We start from the raw sequence: 22,060 nt of genomic DNA, 5'->3' as shown, positions 1-22,060 counted from the left end.
GAATACCAACCAATTCTATGTTGTTGACATATCATCAAGGGACATAACTACCACACAAGATGGTGAATATTTTTAAGTAGAAAACATACTTCTTTGATGGAGAGAACAACAGTTTTATTGCTGCTTTAGATATATTTTGGAACGATAATACTAGACTTTATAATACTTAGAAATTATTTGGTGTGTCTACGCTGTTGTGCAAAAACTTTCAAGAAATAAGAAAAATATGGGTGTTGGTAGAATTGTTATTGTTTGGGGTGAAAATTGATGAGCCACGGGACGCGTCGGGCACAGGTTCCACGATGTCTAGCTTAACTCGCGAGCCACGTGGAACTGGAACTATCGGCAGGCTTCGGGAAAACTGCCAAAAAATTCAAAGCTTGCTTTGTCGGGAAAACAGGCTCATTAATTTGGTAGTACATCACCGAATCAAAAAATGGTCATTGCGACCTAGGAATTCGATAAAGCTGCTACGTGGGCGTATTACACACTTTGTGTACCCCGGAGTCTCTAAATCTTGGTTTACCCTGTAGTCTCATAACCATGACGTAACCTGGAGTTCTGATAGAGTCGCTAAACCATGATGTACCCTGTAATTCAGGCGGAGTCTCTAAACCATGATGTAACCTTTAGTTCGGAAAGAGTCTCTATGCCATAATGTACCCCGTAGTTCAGGCGGAGTTTCCAAAACATGATGTACCCTGTAGTTCGGATAGAGTCTCCAAACCAAGGTGTACCCTGTAGTTCAGATGTAGCTTCTAACCCATAACTTCTCCCAGTGTTTTGTTCGATTAGACGTAATCCTAGAGAGGACTTTCTCGGACCATTGCTTCGGGAATATGGGTTTACCCTGTAGGTCGGGTTATAGACTGTTCAGGGTTTAAAGCATAATTTTGTAAACAGGCGGTTGATCGTCAAATGAATATGAACTGTATGATATGTTGATCCCGACATGACATAGTTTCTCTTAAAGGGATATATTGTTAATGCGCTTTAAATATCTGTATGTAATAGACGTGGTGTAGAATATTCTGGATACATTAAAATGTTGACAATAGGAGAGATTTCTTGCTATGGCTTCATCGTCTCGATTATAACCCCAATGTTACAGAATAAAATACCTCCCCCCCTCTACCGCGTATTTTAATAACAGAATACATAATACTATCTTAGTATCTATCTGTAACCTGATAGGTATAACGTCATTATGTTATCCTCTTACATCCTGGATCTTAGAGCTCATTGTGTTACCTGAGAGGTATGTGCAATCTTATGACACCTTAATTACAATAAATCATATAGTTTATTCAGCTTGACGTAAGACTTTAAAATAAATAGACACAGTTGGATTAACTTGAACAGAGATTTCACGTATCACCTTTCAGTTGAATCACGTTATATATTTTATACACTGATGCTGCATATCGCCTTACATATTTGTCACGTGGGAACCGGATCTCTCACCATGAGGGAAATTTTGCCCTATTTGTATTCTTAATTCCATCTGTAAAGTTATATACGCTAGTGTATATAAGGGACTAACATTTTTCGTCCAAACCGAACTATTAGACTTTTTTCCTTGCCAGGTCCACCCCACCCCCTCTGAAAAGGGGGAACTTTCATAAAGGTCTAAATTGGTTTCATAACTAGAAGTTATATATGGTGTCATGTAAGTTTTCATCTAACCAGTAGATGTAGCCTAGCTTATGTAATTCCTCCCTTCCTTAGTCGTCGGTCCGTTAAATTTTACATCTTTGGGTTCGTCTGAACCGTTTTATGGATTTTAAACTACTTTGATGTATAGTTCATTCAGGTTTGTTAAAACGGTCTTGGTATCGTACCATAAAGGGAAATTTATACATTTGCACATGGTTTAGAATTTAAATTTGGAAGTGTCTGTTCAGGTTTGTTCAGATGTGGCGGATCAGCCAAAAAGAGTCTAGCAATGGTAATTTAAATGGACAAAGTTTGATATTTTCACGATTGTTCAGTTCTTACCCTAAACCACTGGTTGGACTAGAGTTTTAACTAAGACTGTACAGACTAGAATACAAACAATAAACCATCCTGGATCAGAAAACAGGTTTATTAGTATAAATTACATCATTCTTCTGTGTGGTAAAAAAAGGTCAAAATTTCATGAAGCTATATTTGGCTTTTTATATTTAATATTGATGTGGATGATATTACTATATAAAGTAGAAATAAAGAGACTTGTACAATTTGGGGATATCGGGACATGTTTAACATCAGCTAGAATGACAATAAGTGAAATGAAGTGGGATTTAACGTACTGCTTTTCTGGAACTGTGAAGATGAATCGGGGCATGCGCCGTGTAGTGTGTTGCCGCCTACTCGTTGTCGAATTCCAACTACCATTAGTACCAAGTTGTTTTGACGTACATGTCCACGTGTTAACCACGTGTTTCATCCTATGCACTGATGATTTACGGTGGATCTCAATGGAGTCCGGATAATAGCCCAATGCAACTTTCTCCGCGAAGCATCATCGTTCGTGTTGTGAGCAGCGATACGGACATTCGCGATGAAACTGGGGCATAGACGATTTGACCTTGTAAGTCTTTCGACTTCACACTCTGGTTGACTAATGAAAATCGTTCGCTCGAAATATTCCCAAACATCCGCTCTAGAGGCAATCTCCGCGCAAAAGCATATCGGATCACGTGTGCGTTCCTGTCAGTATAAACGACTCCATTCAAAAATGCGGTCGCGCTTAGTGTAAACGAACCTTCAGACAGTTTCCTCGACCATACAACACTCTTTCTGGATGGTAAACTGCATATTTAAAGACAGCAAAAATATCTGGCCATGCCCTTTTAAACTGATGTCGTACATACAGTTAAAGTGTGAATAAAACACTCATAATTAATGTCTAAACCGGGAATCTGTAGATGGATAGATAAAAACATCAGTAAATAGGACACCATGATATACACATATTGAAAGTTACCTATGCGGAAAGATTTTGTTATTTTCTGCAGGCGAGCAAAGATAGGGAAGAAAAGAAATATAAAGTTAGGTAGAAGGATTATGTTTCTGGGTAGTAAACATTTCGTGGAATACTTCGGTCATAATAACATACATATGATAATGGCATGCCTATATATGATCATATAGGCCATACGATGTCTACGAATTGTACCCGGACATCCTTCTTCAAAAAACAAAAACCCTTACAGTCACCATTAAAACAAGGATCTACATCTTTTGTTTCTTTACCAGGCGAACGTCGTCGAAAAGCCTAAAACTCAAATTTCAAAATCACTGAAAAACAAAAATGAAATGAGACTTAATGTTCTTCTGTTCTGGTCCTAACCTGGGCTAATGAAGGCGGGCATACGCCATACAGTGTGCTATGAAAGAAATTTTGCCCGGACAGCGGCACTACGGCCTACTCTTATATCGAATTCCAACTGCCAAGGGATCTTTTACGTGCACGCCAATGTGTACACGGGACCTCGGTTTTTCGTCCCATCCGAACGACTAGACAGCTTTCCTTGTCAGCCCCTCCGTCCTGCATCACTGACAAGGGAGAACCACGCCGGAAAATCTGGATGAACTTTCTCGGCCAATGCAGGGATCGAACACTTTTATATAATGACCCCTCCACCATCACAAAATAAAAATAGCTATTTAAATTTTAAAAAAATACCCTAAAACAAGAGCTGAGAATATAATAGATATGTACACAAACATAAAATGCAGCTTTTGTACATAACAGGAGCGCTCATTGAATAATAAAAGCACCAAGATATTAGATTATTAAATATAGATGAAATAAAAATATCAGAGAAATTAGCAAATACATTTTAACATTGGTACACGAATCGTGTACTATATAGTGCGTTTCAGCGTCATTTGTAACAAGTGACCAGAAAGAACGAGGCTAGACATATGCTGCCACAACTCGTGTCAAACAGCGACGCCATAACTTATCTGGAGAGCATGCAAAATAGACTGGAATAACCAGACGCTAGAAATTTCTATTCGGTTGAGACTCATGCCGTATTTCGCTGGACATAACTGATTTGAAATTAGAGTCAAAACTGAAACAATTGAATGTGAATCAGATTACATTATTATATGCGTTGCGACCCATTTGGCTCAATGTGTAGGTCCCAAATATTAGCGATTTAGCTCCTTTAAGCAAAAAAATCCGTTAAAGGAAGCAATGGTGACAAATAATTTTTGGGTTTCCACAATAAATCTTATTTTCAGATTTATAAAAGGACTGATGACTTTATATTAAGAATGCACGATTGGCTTCATTCTTTGGTATCGATATTTACTAACTACTTTTCCAAGGATGTTCCGGTTACTGATAAATATAACAGGGGTGATTATAAGTACACTTACAGACAAATTGAGCGTTGATTTGGTTTTTAATTGGCATACCAGGTAAATGTGTGTGTCTTAAACAATCGTTGCCAGTAAAATACTGAGTCTAGGGAAGGAAAAGAGCATGATTTAACACAAGATATCATTTTGAGACTAACATGTATGGGTACATGAGAATGCACGTGCACGTGAAAGTATTTTAATCAGACAGCTTTATTGCCCACTCCTTTTTTCAAATTCAAACTGCGATGGAACTTTTACATGCATCAATAATTTCCACGCTGAACCGAATGAAAACTTTGATGCCAGTCTCACGAGCATTTTATTCTAGAGTAAAATAACATAATAGCAAATGTATCCAGTCTATAGGGTCTATAGGGCCTATATGTGTTCTAGAGTAAAATAACATAATAGCAAGTTTAACCAGTCTATAAGGCCTATATGTTCTGTACAGTCTTTACACGGTAACATGTTTGGGAACCATATGAGTCAAGTTGTTAATCTATTAAATTTAATATGGAAATTATATAAGTCTTATTTACACTTCCTCTATAATATATTTTATTATTGTTTCTACTCCAGACACTCTGTACATTCTCGTAGTTGGTAGTTTACCAATGGTCAATGTTTCTTGGCCTGAAAGATGAGATTAACTCCGCTATTTCCACACCCATTCAGACATTTTTTAAAACCTAAATATAACACTATTGTTCTAATTTTCACAATATCAATCAGCCACGTGCAGACATTGTAATTACCTACCTGTGTCTATCTATTGTCTGAAACAAGATGTGAAAATAAACATCGGGTATAATCAGAATAATCTTTTAGGACTGATTAAATAAATAGTTTATAATTAGACAATAATAGACTAAAAAGTCGATCTCTTTATTTTATTATACTGTTATACAGAAGGCATTGCAGGTATCGCACTATCAATATATACACTTAAAAGTAACGTGACAATTTTATAGAAATCAAGTTAAAGTTGGAATGAATTCATCAAAATTCAAATTCAGGGAGAGCCTGCCTCTCAATTCCATATCCCGAATAGAAATATCAAATTAGGATAATAAATGTTATCTTAGAAATCGACATAGCACATAACATTCTATACCACATGCATGTAAAAATTCATATTTTAAAAAGGTCGCAATAACCATGTATGTATATTATATACGATACAAATTTACCCCAAATAAACCATTTCTTTCCACTCGAGTGAGTCACAATCTTGACGTACAATCTGTGCATACTTCAGATATATATTTTTTTAGAATTCACAATGTAGTGTATTTAATATTTGCAGTGTCATATATTGCTAGCGCTTTGTTGGCAGGACATTTTAGGGTCACGATAACCCTTTATATAAGATACAAATTTACCCAAAATAAACCATTTCTTTCCACTCGAGTGAGTCACAATCTGGACGTACAATCTGTGCATACTTTAGATATATATTTTTTTAGAATTCATAATGTAGTGTATTTAAAATCTGCAGTGTCATATATTGCTAGCGCTTTGTTGGCAGGACATTTTAGGGTCACGATAACCCTTTATATAAGATACAAATTTATCCCCATTAAACCATTTCTTTCCACCCGAGTGAGCCAAAATCTTGACAAACAATCTGCGTATTATTCACATACGTTTTCTTAGAATTCACAATGTATTGTATTTAACATCTCAAGGACAAAAGTATAGATAGTTATGTAAGTCTCTACCCCCCCCCCCCCCACCACACCTGTTCTTACATTGTATGATAAAAGTATAGATTGTTTTAATAATATAATATATTTACATGTAAATTACATAGAATCCCGATAAAACAAATACCTTCAGGTTATTTCTACAATTTACAGAAAGGTTTATTATAGTTCTAAGCCAATGAATAGGGAATACCCCCATCCACAAAGGTTCCTTTACGTGTATACTTATGTGTACACGGGACCTCAGATATGAGCGAAAAGACTCCAATTAGCCAGTTCTGATTTACATGGTAACCAATATTTTCGCCTGTCCCAACCTCGTGGGTTTTCTCCGAGTCCTCCAGTTTCCACCCACTGTTAAAGCCCCCTACGCTCAAGCGAATTATTAAAAAAAATTAAACCATATGTTAGTCCCGACATTACCTAGTTTTGGCAAGTAGATGTTTTGTTGTTTTTATACGCAACCCACCTAATCTACACCAACTGAATATATCGATTAGATCGATTTGTTTTAGTTATCGATAATTGATTTTGTGCAACATGGAGGTCGTGACAAGGAGAAGGGTTTTCGTGCATGTACACAAATCCCCTGATAGTTGGAATTAGAATTGGTTTCTTCATAGCCCGGAGGAAGCATAAAAGCGGGACGTTAAACCCAATTTCATTTCATTTATTAATTGATGAAAATATCATAATCCAGCAGAGCTTCGAGTTGTTTTAGGAGTTATGATATAAAGAAACATTTTTCTATTTTGAGGTTTATTGAGTTATATAATATGAAGAAAGGTTTCTGTATTTTGTTTCTGTAATTTACCAACCTGAGTGTGTTTTAGTCGTAGTTTCTGTAATTTACCAACCTGAGTGTGTTTTTGACGTAGTTTATGTAATATGTTGGTAGGATTGGTATGGCATAATAATAATGATGATGTAAATACTGCGTTAATGAGGTATATAAACGTGTTGGGCAGGTATATAACAGGTAGATATAGGTATTGAAAGTAAATCAGGTATTATTACACCACGTGTTATACACTGTACATCACTGATGGTACTACAGTAGGCTCACACTCACTACTGTACATCACCGGGGTTACTACAGTAGGATACGACTGACTACTGTACATCACTGATGGAACTACAGTAGGCTACCACTGACTACTGCACATCACTGATGGTACTACAGTAGGCTCACACTCACTACTGTACATCACCGATGGTACTACAGTAGGATACCACTCACTACTGTAGATCACTGATGGTACTACAGTAGACTCACACTCACTACTGTACATCACCGATGGTACTACAGTAGGATACCACTCACTACTGTACATCACTGATGGTACTACAGTAGGATACCACTCACTACTGTACATCACTGATGGTACTACAGTAGGCTCACACTCACTACTGTACATCACTGATGGTACTACAGTAGGCTCACACTCACTACTGTACATCACTGATGGTACTACAGTAGGATACCACTGACTACTGCACATCACTGATGGTACTACAGTAGGATACCACTGACTACTGTACATCACTGATGGTACTACAGTAGGCTCACACTCACAACTGTACATCACTGATGGTACTACAGTAGGCTCCCACTCACTGTTGTATAATTATCCCAGTTTGCTTTCTGTACGATAAATGATTACTTTGTTTCGTTTGATGATTAATATTAATGGCGTATCATGAACTCTGAAATCCGTGACCCTAGTTAGGTTACAGCTACCTACGCTCTCTCAGTGACCCTATACAGTTGTCAGTTTGATCATAAATGCGCTCCTCAATGTGCTCTCAGTGTTCCGAGGGTTCACGGTGGGTTAGACGCTGGCTCGCTAGGTCAGGTATTCGATCCCTGCATTGGTGGAGAAATTTTATCCAGATTTTCCTGCGTGGTTCCCCCTTGACAGTTGGAATTCGGTATAGGAGTAGGCCGTAGTGCCGCCGCCCGGCAACATTTCCCTCATACCACACTGTATGGCGTATGCCCGTCTTCATTGGCCCAGTTCGGAGCAGAACAGTAGAGCGTGAAACCCCATTTCATTTCATTTCTCAGTGCTCCGAAGTCGTTGCTGTTGCGCTCTCAATACGTTTATTGAACAGGAGCTATCTGTATAACAATAGAATCTCCTTCAACCACAGCAGCAGTCTACTTAAAACCCTGCCACACTCATCCGCGAACACGCTGGCCCTCCTACTGCGATACCGTCGACATGAACTACCTCTACAACCAAACCCCGGCAACGCATCCCATGTAGCAGCACGTGAACTATATTATAGCGTTATCAAGAAACGACTATACGCTCTTCAACTGCCTTGAGAAGTTTTTTTTCAGGTTTCCAAGACCAGGGACAAAAAATACGGACTCAACAGGACCACAGAAAGATTGAAAAACAAAACACCCTAAGCTGTAGAGTGTTTTTAGGAATTCAGATGAGATAGCCTGGGGCAGCTATGAAATTCAACAGGTGCCTCTTGGGACTAGCTAAACAACCACAGCTAGTTTGAAAAATTAGTTTTCAAAAAGTTTTATGTGTCAAATGTTTACAAGAATTGTGGACGGGCGGAAGGATCTACGGAAGGGTAGGGGTGATTACAATATAGTCACATATTAAATGAGGGCGCATGAAGATTCTCCATTTCTGCTGTTGACACGTCATTCCACAAAAAGCCACAAATGGCTTGTCAACAGCCATGTATGGGAGCTAATCTTGTCCCATTTATGGCTAACGACCATTTAAATAGATATGAATTTTGCTTTCAAGGACATAATATCAAAGCTAAACTGAGATCTGTACAGCTACAAAAGGACAACTTCCATTTATGGTAATTTTAACATGACACTTCACCAACACATGACTAATCTTTATATATACATTTCAATAAAAACGCACCCCTTAAAACATGTAACACGTGATTACAGTATGGTTCTTTTACACAAGAACACGACAAGAAAATAAAATATTTATGGAATGCAAGGTCAAACGATCCACAAAACAGCTAAAGAATTTCTAGAGAATTCCCAATAATTTAATCACCTATCCAGTTTATCGTGAACGATGCAGGGTATACATGGTCTTTCAAGAATAACTGATACCACTTCTCATTTGATGAGTTGGCAGGGTTACTACAATTTGATGAGTTGGCAGGGTTAATACAATTTGATGAGTTGGGCAGGATTAATACAATTTGATGAGTTGGCAGGGTTAATACAATTTGATGAGTTGGGCAGGATTAATACAATTTGATGAGTTGGCAGGGTTAATACAATTTTGATCTGTTTTAAATAATTATGTCATTTGTAGTTTCTTTTAGCTCTTTAACTATGGGTTGCTCTTGTTGTTGTTGTCTAGCGAAAATCGGGTTTCACATTTCACTTGGCTGACTACGTGCGTTTGATTTTTCCCCGGAAAATATATTTCATCTAGCACTAGAAACAAATCTTGTAAGATAATTCAAGTAATTTTAAATAACACAAGATACATAACACCTAGTTTAACGTACTACTGGTCTAATACAACGTCGTTGTCATTATGGACAACCATTGTTTATAATAATAATGATAATAATAATATAATGATATATTGCGTACATTCCACCCAAACAGTATGCTCATGGCGCAGGGTTGTTTAGCTCTTCAGTTTTATAGTTTACTAACAGGATTCAAACAGATGAGATTTTTCCGTTTGTTTGAACAATATTTTATTTCTATTATATCATGATTATATACAGTATTGATGTAATGGATCTGAAAACAGGCCATAACTTATATAATTTGAAAGTTTCCAAACATTCTATAAGTTTTGAGAATCACAGGTAAAGAGTTCCATAGTTTTGGCACAATGTGAGATAATCGTCGAAATCCAAAGGATTTAAGTCTATCAATTGATCCTGTTAGAAGGGTGGTCATTTTGTGATTTCGGGGTGCGTTTGGGGTATATTCAGATAGCATTGAACCAAAGTATTTTGAGGCTGTTCCATTTGTTACTATGAGGAATGGATTCCTGATAAAAACGTTTTAGTAATGGGCGTCACACATGGGGGGGGAGGGGTGTCCGGGAGAGCCCCCCCCCCCCCGCCACCTACACACTCTCTATCGCGCTACATCAGCTGCTGCACAGCCTCGTACCTCCGGCGTCACAGATTGTCAACATTTTATATAATTTCATTTGTGGACCCCCCCCCCCCAATATATATTTCACGGCTAAGCCTCAGGGTCCCGTATGGCTAAATTTGGAGAGTTACCACTCGAGGCAACAGTAGCAAACACTAAGGCAGGAATGTGATGAATGAATGGAGGGGAGCTCTGTATGAATATATGGATGTGAACTCCTCAAATCAGAAATTGTGGCAAGCGTTGCGGAAACAGTAATCACACACGGCACGGTACCCATCACTGACTCGATATTTTTGACATGGATTTGAAAGTGGAAGCTGCTGGAAAGAAGATAATTAGAAGAGTCATCAGTCCATATATAGTACCTTATAACATTATTGATGATAAAAACATTAAAAAAAATAGTTGACACAGTAATCAAAGTATTATTGTATTTATATATTATATCATGAAAGTGTCAAGGTTAGATAAGACGGGTTAAATCTATTGATAATAATCCAGACAAAGTTTCAACCTGACGTAACATATCTCTAACCAATCAAAACGCATTCAATATTTGTCCATATATGGATATTAAAAGGTATTGGTTGAAATATTTATATATAAGGTGTGATACCTTAAACAAGACATCTATTATACCTGGCGGCACACGACTCCTACTATACCTAGAACAAGACACCTACTACAAGACATCTACTATACCTGGAACACGACATCAACTCTACCTGGAACAAGACATCTACTCTACCTGAAACAAGACACCTACCTAGAACACGACATCTACTAAACCTGAAACGAGACACCGGGCCGATACCTTTATATGAACATCTGAAGCTAAGTACAGGTAAAATAATTTTATTATAACTTTAGTTGTTCGTACGTCCTGACTTTTCTGTACCGACTGGATTTATGAAATGAAGATGTCATACCCATACAGAAATGAGTATCAAGACTTCGTTTTGCTATATCTGGTTTCTATGGTAACTCCATCTAACATTTTTCGCTGGGTCCTCTGCCCCCCCCCCTCTATACTAAAAAACCCTAGACACCAGCAAGTTATTGAAATAAAATTAAACCACATTTTAGTCCCGACATTACCTAGTTTTTGTCAAGTAGACGTTTTGTTGTTTTTATACTAGACCGGGGTTCAGTGCGGGGAAAGTGCATGTCCACCAAATGGGCACAAAACCAGAACAAACTTTTCTATAGTAAAATTGTGCGTAGAATAAGATGCCGAGTGGAAATATATCCACTGTGGCGGCGTTTTCGGGATATTCGGGGTCATAGGTCAAATGAGGTCATTTACACTGATAGTGGATAGGCAGCCATTCTTATATCATGAAAACATGCTGAAAATGATCGAAACTAATCTCTCTTTCAATAAAAATGTAAACTTGCTAAATTCGTCTTTGTTTATGTTAACTCCGGGGGTAAAAAACTCAACTTTTCCGTTTTTGCACTAGGAAGATTTCACGTCAGCATAAAATATAAAAACCTGTTCTAATTAATAAGGGGATCACGGTGGCTAAGTGGGTAAGGCGCTGGCTCGTTAGCCTGGAGGTCGGGTGTTCGATCCCTGCATTGGCCGAGAAAGTTCATCCCGATTTTCCGGCGTAGTTCCCCCTTGTCAGTGATGCAGGACGGAGGGCCTGACAAGGACAGCTGTTTAGTCATTCGGATGAGACGAAAAACCGAGGTCCCGTGTACACATTGGAGTGCACGTAAAAGATCCCTTGACAGTTGGAATTCGATATAAGAGTAGGCCGTAGTGCCGCTGTCCGGGCAAAATTTCCCTCATAGCACACTGTATGGCGTATGCCCGTCTTCATTAGCCCAGTTCGGAGCAAAACAGTAGGACGTTAAACCCCATTTCATTTCATTTCATTTCTAATTAATAATAGGAACATTTAAAATTGATCTTTAGGGGGTCTCAGCATGATGTCCATGTTACGGTGAAATTCATGAACACTCATAATATATTTTCACACTTTTGATCACGTCGCCAAGTCAGTTTTCCCAGATTGGGATTCCCGGAAATCCACGAATTGCTTTTTGACCAACTAATTATATTAGGAATATAACATTCGTCGTACAAACTAAATCGGAGAGATTGCGATTTGACACTTTTAACGTATTTTTGAAACGGGTTTCGAAGTGTTTTGCTCCCGTTATGGAAGGTCTTTTTCGTCATTCCAAAGTAAACGTACAGTGCTAAGACCCCCTAAATTTCAAATGTTTTTTATTATGAATTAGAACAGGTTTCTCTTTAGTTTTTATATTTTATATTATCTAAACTACGACATTGTTTATCAAGCAAGCTAACTTTCTGGTTAAACGTGGCTGATGAATACAGACAGACGCTATGCAGTGTGCTATAAGGGAAAATTACAAAGAAAAACAACGTAATGTCAAAAACAATTTTATAAAAAAAAGATTCAATTTAGTTCATTCTGAAGTACACTCTAGTCGAATAACACAATTTAAATAATAGAAATATTGAATATTTTGTTTAATAGAACATAAGTTTTTAACTTCAATCTAGGTACGAATCCCAGGCAGTTGTTTTTAAAGACCAACAGTCACTATATATAAAAGGCTATGTATGAGTAATCATTACCTAAAAATTGACCAATAAACGAACCTCTGCCAATCGAAGTAATTCAGAAGCGATTTGAGGATTACCTTATATCTTCATAGTTTATACGTAAATTATTCCCCAGAGTGTGTGCTTTGGTTTGGAGGGGTTGGGTGGGGCAAAAAATATAAAGAACAGTATTAAACAATTTTAAGAAGAAAATCTGGGACATTTGTAAAAAAAAAAGAAAAGATTTTTAAAACATTATTAGGATAGATATATTAAAATCATAAATTATCCGACTGACGTGATATTGATACATATTGTGTACATGTTTTTGAGACACAGAATATTATTGATTTTCAACTGATAATAGCTGTCAGGTTTCTAGTCCATATTTATAGAGAGCAGTAAGAGATTACTTTGACTTAAAATATTTTATTTATTTATAAGATTTGAAGTTTAATTCAATGTTTACAAGTATGTTTTATTTATATTTTAGTTTATTTATTTTATTTGTATATTTAATATCTGTATTGTCATTTACAGTCATGATATTTTCATGTGTTACAATATATTATCTCGACATTTTGATAGTACTAATAGTATTAGCGGTCTTAAGGGGACATAACTGGCCTTCGAAGTTAGAAAGTTGTGAATTGTGGCAATGGAATGGAAATTATTCAATAAGTTAGAAATTCATGCTTTTTGGCGTTTACTGGCATTTATGTGCAGTTACGATTTTCACATAGCCAAGGATATGTAAAATACAGCCTTTGAATACCGATTTAAGGTAACATACTTGGTTAATTCGAAAAATTAAGTTTTTTCTTAAACATACATTATGCATGAGCTAAATCTGCCTAATGCAGGTCTTTCTTTAGGCCTGAAATTTTTTCTAAATTATTAATTAGACATTAAACAATTGATCCATGCCTTAATTAACTCTCGATGGCATCGCATTTCTCCGATATTAAATAGATTAGAACAGTTCAGCCATATTTTGATTTAATCTAAAAATGGAGGAGCGAGACTTTGCTTCGAACAACCATTACGGTAGTTGAATTTATTGCACACGTCTCGTAATATAATAATTTGAATGAAATTTTCAAATTATTCATTTTACATTTATCTTTTTTCGAACTGTTATAGCAAGAATGGCTAGCTCTTTATCTAAATCTTACATAATGCATCTTTAACTTTAAGAAAACCTTTGAATACGGACCCGGCTCTCTACCTCCTTAATACCAGAATCTACTTTAATTAGATTTTATTCGATGTTTCTTGTTTTTAAGATAAAAGACCAGGTGAAGTAAGATACCTATCTAGGTCCAGAATACAAATAATAAAAATCTGTTATCAAGATGGCGAGCTACCAAGGTAAGTGGATTGATATGATATTAATAAATACTTTACTCTTAGATTCACAATAATATTTTCTCTCGGCTGGTCAAATGGCTCTTTTTCTTTAACTTCAGGCCAGATATAATCAAACATAATTTGATTGGTCAATAAACTCACGTGATATGAACACAGTTTACATATAAAATATGTCAGATGTTAATTTAGAACAACATACACAATCAACGTGTTAATTATATAGAAACTTAAAAGATGAAACGTTGTTTACGAGATGAACACTTACTGTTTAGTATTTACAGGTGGGGAGGGAGGGGGTTTATTGTCCATTAAACCATGCTTGAATCATTAGACCCCGAGACGCGACATCAAAACATGAAACGTTATTGACATTTTATTTTAATGATTTGTAATAAATTATTTCAGTAAAACAGAAAGGTCGAATGCCTGACGACCACTATAGGAAAATCCAAGCCAATTTCTGCTACCTAGCGGATCATATCAAGGAACCAGTAAAGCTTGGTAATAAATTATTTGAAAAAAATGTATTCGACGCAGATGAAACTGACGAAATAAAGAAAATTTACATGAACGCTGAAAAGGGCCGCTATGCAGCTGCCGACAAGCTACTGATGTATGTCTTGTCAAACTGTGGTGATGCCTATGGTAGATTCATCCTATGTGTAAAAGAACTAGGTTACACAGAAATCGTCAATGTATTAGAAAACACCACGAATGGTAAGTTTATTTATATTTTGAACAAGAACAACATACTATATAAACACTGACAACTTATAAAAACATAAAAATACAAACTTACCGGTTCTGTTCTTATTTGTTTAAATGAATCTGATTTTTGCCAGAAATTAGTTTTATTAGTTCTATGATTAAAGATCGTTAATTGCTATCCTTTTAGATATTTAACATCATAGAAACTATAAATGATGGATCCCTAATATTTTTTCTTATCTTTATTAAATTAGGCCTACAACAGATGCCTTTTATTAACATGACAATATACTGTATGTGATTATAACAAAATAAGAAAGATTGATACTATGAACGATACTATAATCATCTTACTATAACTGGATTATCTCCCTTATTATTGTTGGCGCTTTTTACATTCTAACTTGTGACGTCAATTGGCAGACGACCACCTTTGTGTAACGTCATTTAGCAGACGACCGCCGTCAAGACTGGTTGCATACGTTTAATGGCTTTCATGTATTTTAATTCAGTACTATTTCTCGCTCAATATGCTGACATTGAGATTTCTTGTAGACCGATCATGACTCTCACCAGTATGATACGACCTTCCGGAAATATTCCCCGTTTTTTTTTTTAATTGTTTCCATTATTCTTAGTTTGATTTTATTTTGAGTGAAGTCTATATCACGATAGGCCAGGGATTAGGGATTGATGGTAGTGGACGCTTATAGCTTATAGCTTATAGTTTTTTTATTTGAAATGTCTACGTATATTGGAGCCACGGTGGCTCAGTGAGTAAGACATTGGCTCGTTAAACTGGATGTCCCATGTTGTATCCCTGCCTTGGCCGAGTAAGTTCGTCGGTATTTTCCGGCGTGGTATACGCGTGTTAGTGATGTAGGACGGTTGGCAAGGGAAAATGTATAGTCGTTCGGATGGGACGAAAAAACCGAGGCCCCGTGTACACATTCGCCTAAACGAGAAAGATCCCCTGGCAGTTGGATATGTAAGAGAGGGCCGTAATGCCGCTGCCTGGGCAAAATTTCCCTCGTAGCACACTATATGGCGTATGCCCGTCTTCATTATCCCAGTCGGAACAAAAAAGTAGGACGTTAAACCCCATTTCTGATCATTTGTCTATGTATATTGTGTTATGTCCGTGGGTTTGTCTTGTGTAACTGTGTATTATATTATATTATATTATACAGGTAATAGTATTGAATTGTAAGTAATTTTATCATACAGGTAAAAATAAAACCAATCTGATGACAGAACAAGACAAGACAAGACATCAGCTAGATGACATATATAATACTAGCAGGATACCCGGCTACGCTCGGGGGTCATAACTTCGAAACCGGAAGTGGTAGACTAACGCCGCCTGGCCCATGTTACTCCCCAGTCCGAGCTACCCCTATACCCCAAATTCAGACTCGGGCCAGACCTAGTGTAGCCGCCAACCCCGAACAGACAGACAGACAGACAAACGACAGTCACAAATATTAGTATAGATAATATCCAACAAGGACTGACTTACCTGAAACAATATTAAATATGACTTGATAAACTGTAAATATAGTATAACATGTTATATATTACAGATACACGTCAACAACAACAACAACAATTATTTGATGCCTGTCTCGATGGTACTTTGGATGATATAAAAAACATGGTGAACATAGATGTTAACGTCAGAGACAGTATGTGGGACCAGACACCGTTATTTAAATGTTGTATGTCACGTGTAAGTCCTGTAGATAAAATAAAATATCTAGTCAGTCATCATCAGGCTGATATTAACGTTAGAACCAGTTATAATAATACCATCTTACACGAGGCATGTTGGCGTGGTACTTTATCTACAGTACAATATCTTGTTGATGATTTACACATGAATGTTCATACAACAGGTCGTTACAACAGTACACCGTTATTTTACTGTTGTATGTCAAGTGTAAGTACTGTAGATAAAATACAATATCTAGTCAGTCATCAGGCTGATATTAAAGCTAGAGACAGTGATAATAATACCATCTTACACTGGGCATGTTGGCTTGGTACTTTATCTACAGTACAATATCTTGTTGATGATTTACACATGAATGTTAATACAACAGGTCGTTACAACAGTACACCGTTATTTTACTGTTGTATGTCAAGTGTAAGTACTGTAGATAAAATACAATATCTAGTCAGTCATCAGGCTGATATTAACGCTAGAGACAGTTATAATGATACCATCTTACACGAGGCATGTAGGTTTGGTACTTTATCTACAGTACAATATCTAGTTGATTGTTTACATCTAGATCTACATGTCAAGAATAACCGTAGTCAAACAGTTCTAGATTATTGTAGGAAATCAGCCACTGAACAAGATGAAAAGATAAAATATATCACAGATCAAATGAAATTAAAATAAACAAGTTATAATAATTCATGTAAACTAGTCAACATAATGTTATTGTCTCTAGTCATACAATTTACAGTTTTATTGTCTCTTGTCAACAGTTAAAACTACTGATGACGTATTATACTGTCTCTAGTCAACAGTTAAAACTACTGATGACGTATTACACTGTCTCTAGTCAACTACTGATGACGTATTACACTGTCTGTAGTCAACAGTTAAACCTACTGATGACGTATTATATTGTCTCTGGTCAACAGTTAAAACTACTGATGACGTATTACACTGTCTGTAGTCAACAGTTAAAACTACCGATGACGTATTACACTGTCTCTGGTCAACATTTAAAACTACTGATGACGTATTACACTGTCTCTGGTCAACATTTAAAACTACTGATGACGTATTACACTGTCCCTGGTCAACATTTAAAACTACTGATGACGTATTACACTGTCTGTAGTCAACAGTTAAAACTTCTGATGACGTATTATACTGTCTCTAGTCAACAGTTCAAACTACCGATGACGTATTACACTGTCTCTGGTCAACATTTAAAACTACTGATGACGTATTACACTCTCTCTGGTCAACATTTAAAACTACTGATGACGTATTATACTGTCTCTAGTCAACAGTTAAGACTACTGATGACGTATTATACTGTCTGTAGTCAACAGTTAAAACTACTGATGACGTATTACACTGTCTGTAGTCAATAGTTAAACTACTGATGACGTATTTGTATTTTATCTACAGGACTAATACTGTGTTTATATTTATTGTTTATTTTATTGTTTAATTTATTTAAAATGTCTTCAATATTTTTTTTGTATATATTTATTTTCAATGAAAAATACTGTTTACAAAAACTCGTGTTTATTTTTATACGTTCAATCGTGTCTTTGCGCTTGTGTCTATGTTTGGCCCACAGACTTCAATTCTTTGGTGCATGCCCAAGCACCAGGGACAGAGCCATGCCCAATGTCCTTTATTTAGGTGCATGTCCAACCCCCAGGGGTGGTGAAATGAAATGAAATGGGGTTTAACGTCCTATAGGTCTGCTCCGACTGGTCTAATGAAGACGGACATTCACCATACAATGTGCTATGACCAGTGCCGGACTGGGCCCACCTGTCCACCTAAGCTCATTTAAAAAATGTGGGCCTAAGCCCATAAAGAAAAAAGAGAAAGAAAAAAGAGAAAGACAGGAGGGGGGAGGAAAGAAAAGAAATCTGTTATCTAAGTGTATCAGGAAATCAAAAATTTGCCATTTTCTGCTTTGGTGTGAAATGCTTGGAAAATGGGTTTGTGGTTGTCAATTTTCAAAATCTTTCTGGGGGAGACCCCCCCCCCCCCAAAAAAAAAAAAAACCCTCGGACGTTCGTGAGACTTCGGCGCTTACTTAGGTGGGCCTTGGTTAATGGCCTGACAGGTGGGCCTTTGGTCCGGCACTGGCTATGACTGATATTTTGCCAGAACAGCGGCGCTACGACCTACTCTTATTGCGAATTCCAACTGCCAAGGGATCTTTTACGTGCACGCCAATGTGTATAAGGGACCTAGGTTTTTCGTCAAATCCGAAGGACTAGGCAAATTTTCTCGGGCAACACCGGGAGCCAACCCGTGACCTCTCGGCTAGCGAGCCAGCGTCTTACTCACTAAGCTACCGTGCACGCCCCCCCCCCCCGAAAAAAGGGGCGGTGCCACACCCACTTTTTTGTAAATATTTTATCTGTAAATCCTCTACTGGTCTCACTTGTTAACCCTTCGGCGTGATCAGTCATTTCAATAACAGCGTTGTACCTATTTATATTTATCCGTGTCCCATCCCCCCCCCACCCCCAAGGAAAGGCAGAGCCATCCCAATTTTGGTGTTTACCGTCTACAGGCCGCAATTCTGAATTTGTCATCTGATTGCCCCGATCCCCAGAAGCGGGGTCACTCCTTTTTTATTTCTGCTAATATTTTCTCTGTAAATTTGGTAAAACAAACCTTCTTTGTCTCTTGTTATATTGAGAACTAGATGAAGCCCATTTATACCCAGCCTTCTCAGCAAATCCTGAGATTTCCTACCATTTTATTAATCTCTTTCACCCACCAAAATTGATTGCCAAGGCAGCGGCTTTATATGTGTTTTTGACATTTGATAAGAGATGTAAATAAAATTTGGTGGTAACTACATGTAGGTGTTGATATACATGTACTACTGTTTGTATGAATATATTTTCACCGTACAGTTATCAAGATTTGTGAGACTTAATTGATCAATCCTGAATAAATTGTTGTTCCTTCCTCATTTCCAAACAATATTTAGCGCGTGTGCGTTTTATCATAAGGTCTGTCTTTGAGTCAACTGGCTTGGTTTCGATTCCCCAGTTGTATGTGACAAGGAGTAGGGTCGCTTGTCCAACCTCGTGGGTTTTCTCCGGGTCCTCCGGTTTCCTCCCACTGCTAAATACCCCTACGTGCAAGCGAATTATAGAGATAAAATAAAGCGTGTGTCAGTCCCGAAATGACCTAGTTTGTGTCGAGTGGGCGTTAGACCCCATCTCTCTCTCTCTCTCTCCAATATATTTGGAATTTTGAATCTTTGTGAAATTCAAGCATAATACATGTCTCTAAAAGATTGGGGAAATGTGGTGGCTCAGTGAGTAAGGCACTGGCTCGCTAATCAGGGAGTACATGATTCGATCCCGGTGTTAACCAAGAAAGTTTTCGGGTATTTTCCAGCGTCGCAAGATGGAGGGTGTGGTAAGGACAGGGTCTAGTCTTTTTGATCGGGTGAGAAGAACAACCGAGTCCCTGTATACGTAGGCGTGAACGTAAAAGAACCCTTGACAGTTGGAATTCGGAAGAAGAGCCGATCGCCAAATTTGGTCGAGAAAGTTCTCAGAGATTTTCCAGTGTTGTTTCCCTTTATTAGTGATGTAGGACGGGGGGTATGGTAAGGGTAGCGTCTAATCTACCGGATAGTATGAACAACCGAGGTACAGTGTACACGTTGACGTGCACGTAAAAGACTCCTTGACAATTAGAATTATAAAGAGTAGTATGCCATAGGCAGCTGTCCTGGCAAATTTTCCAGCTTTGTTTCTCCCTTGTTAGTGTCTCAGCGCCACATTTAGGGCAACCATCCCTCATATCGCACTCTATCACCTATGTCCGTCTTTAATAGCATCTTGGGGGCAGCAAAGTAGGACGTTAAACCCCATTTAATTTATTTTATTTCTCTAAAATATTTGTCATCTAACCTTACGAATTCTTTGTATCTGTGATAGTTTACAGGTAAAATACCTTACGTATAATGTGGACAAGACTTTAAACCCCAATCATCATATCCAGTAACCTTATTGTATATTACATATTACATAAAAACAACTGAGTTAGTCTCAATACGTTACTTAATACTTTATACAGGATGTCAAACGTAGTTTTCTTTAATAGTGTCTCATTATACCTCACCCCTGCACACATCTCCACCTCCCGGCACATATCTTACCCCTTCCACTCCACACCCACACACAACTCCCGGCAACTATCGTACCCCACCCTCTCCACACCCACACACACCTCCCGGCAACTATCGTACCCACCCCGTCTACACCCACCCCTGGCAACTATCGTACCCACCCCGTCCACACCCACACCCGGCAACTATCGTAGCCCACCCATTCTAGGTATTGCTGTTTAACCCCCAACTATTGAACAACTAATCCACCACCCAAACTAGGTCATTTTGGGACTAACATGGTTTATTTTATTTCATTAATTCGATTGCGTGTAGGGGTCTATGAAAGAAATATCAAGAAGTTTGTCAGCTTGTGATTAGCCTATGACGTTGCCTCATCACTGACCAGGATGTTCAGGGTTCGATTTTGGTGATGATCTAAACGTTTCTTATTACTTTTCCAATCAGTGGTCCATGACAGACAGTCTGAACAGAAAAACGGTGTCTATTTGTTCAGAGAGAGGGGGAGAAATGGGGTGTCCACTCGACACAAACTAGGTCATTTCGGGACTAACATGGTTTAATTTTATTTCAATCATTCGCTTGCGCGTAGGGGTCTTTAGCAGTGGGAGGAAACCGGCTATTTGTTCAGAAAGTGTATATTAATGGCAGAACGTTTAAGATCCCCCAGACAGTTGTAGATAGACCAGTCGCCCTCCCCTACAACTTATGATCGGAATTTCACATATATAGCAGTGAGTCACGTGCAAGCTGGGAATCGAAACCACTCCACTTAACCCAATGACAGAATTTACGCCCCCTCCCCTCCCAACAAACAAACAAACAATTCGATTGTAATAATAAATATTGTTTGTTTGTTTGTTTGTCAATTTATACAATTGGAATATATTTGATTTAATAATAAACTAATTGTCTCTTGTCTGTATTTATTTCTAGTATTTTATAATTTATTCATTAAATGTCAGGTACAAGAGGTGAGGTGGGGAGTTGTTGGGTTATAATGGGAGGTAACTCTTACCAAAGAAAAATAGATCGACTTCAACACACTAATGATCACTGGCTAGTATTGACATCAATATTAAATCCATGCCATATTTATTTAATATTCCGATGATTTTAATCTTTATAACAACAAGAGACCAACATGTGTCAATCCTCTGATAAAGATATTGAAAGGTATGAATCTGGAAGGTTGTTTATATAATGTTAAACAATGGATGTCATTGTAACATGCTAAATGTCAACGATGAAGTCGTGGGTTCTACTCACAGGCTCTGTAAAATATCGCAGAAGATGTTTGTGCAACATTAGCTTGGGCCTTTATCCTGTCAGG

At 37.5% G+C, this 22,060-nt stretch overlaps 1 protein-coding gene across 2 annotated transcripts; it reads left to right on the top strand.

Annotated features, from left to right (window-relative positions):
• The first annotated feature begins 10,790 nt into the window (after positions 1-10,790).
• LOC130013089 (serine/threonine-protein kinase TNNI3K-like) lies at positions 10,791-18,842 on the top strand. Of its 2 annotated transcripts, none has more exons than XM_056101583.1 (4): positions 10,791-11,041; positions 14,068-14,152; positions 14,558-14,869; positions 16,444-18,152. In XM_056101583.1, exons 2-4 carry the CDS (start codon positions 14,137-14,139, stop codon positions 17,265-17,267), a joined length of 1,152 nt encoding a protein of 383 aa, XP_055957558.1. In that variant the 5' UTR covers positions 10,791-11,041; positions 14,068-14,136; the 3' UTR covers positions 17,268-18,152. The 2 variants fall into 2 exon arrangements, 1 of the variants encoding a protein (XP_055957558.1); XR_008788427.1 differs by having other exon boundaries at positions 10,794-11,041; positions 16,088-18,842.
• Positions 18,843-22,060: the final 3,218 nt, after the last annotated feature.

The sequence above is a fragment of the Patella vulgata genome, chromosome 6 (assembly GCF_932274485.2).
Source record: "Patella vulgata chromosome 6, xgPatVulg1.2, whole genome shotgun sequence".
In the NCBI taxonomy this organism is placed as follows: domain Eukaryota; kingdom Metazoa; phylum Mollusca; class Gastropoda; family Patellidae; genus Patella; species Patella vulgata.
This window is presented reverse-complemented; position numbering and strand designations above follow the sequence as displayed.